Source organism: Plectropomus leopardus, unplaced genomic scaffold (assembly GCF_008729295.1).
Source record: "Plectropomus leopardus isolate mb unplaced genomic scaffold, YSFRI_Pleo_2.0 unplaced_scaffold87103, whole genome shotgun sequence".
In the NCBI taxonomy this organism is placed as follows: Eukaryota; Metazoa; Chordata; class Actinopteri; order Perciformes; family Serranidae; genus Plectropomus; species Plectropomus leopardus.
The window spans coordinates 1-516 of NW_024696021.1; the positions used below are offsets into that span (position 1 = coordinate 1).

General features: G+C 51.7%; 1 protein-coding gene across 1 annotated transcript; it reads left to right on the forward strand.

The window, feature by feature from the left end:
- Positions 1-46: 46 nt before the first annotated feature.
- On the forward strand, positions 47-425 carry LOC121940447 (SEC14-like protein 2; the record flags this gene model as incomplete). Its single annotated transcript, XM_042483224.1, has 2 exons — positions 47-211; positions 330-425. Coding segments are annotated over exons 1-2 (258 nt in total), but the record flags the coding sequence as incomplete, so codon positions are not given.
- Positions 426-516: the final 91 nt, after the last annotated feature.

A 516-nucleotide genomic window follows, 5' to 3' on the forward strand; every position in this document is an offset into this window, starting at 1 on the left:
GTGCTTTGCTGTGGTTGATCAGGTGATTGAGAAGTACGTGTCCGGCGGGATGTGCGGCTACGACAGAGAGGGGAGCCCCATCTGGTATGACGTCGTCGGTCCTCTGGACCCCAAAGGTCTGCTGCTGTCGGCGACCAAACAGGACTTCATGAGGACGAAGATCCGACACACGGAGCTGCTGCAGAGGGAGTGTCGGCGCCAGTCCGAGAAGGTCGACCTCAAGTCCTCCTCTTTAGTCCTCCTGTCTCCCTGTGTCCTCTCTGCTCCTCTTTTATGTGCACTTGTCTCCTGTCCTCTCCTAACCTTCGTCTCCTCCCTGTGTGTCTCAGCTGGGGCAAAACATTGAAGCCATCACTCTGATCTACGACTGCGAAGGACTCGGACTGAAACACATCTGGAAACCTGCTGTGGAGACGTATGGAGAGGTTTGTCACTGTAAAATCAGCATGTTATAAAATACAATACAATACAATACAGTACAGTACAGTACAGTACAGTACAGTACAGTACAGTACA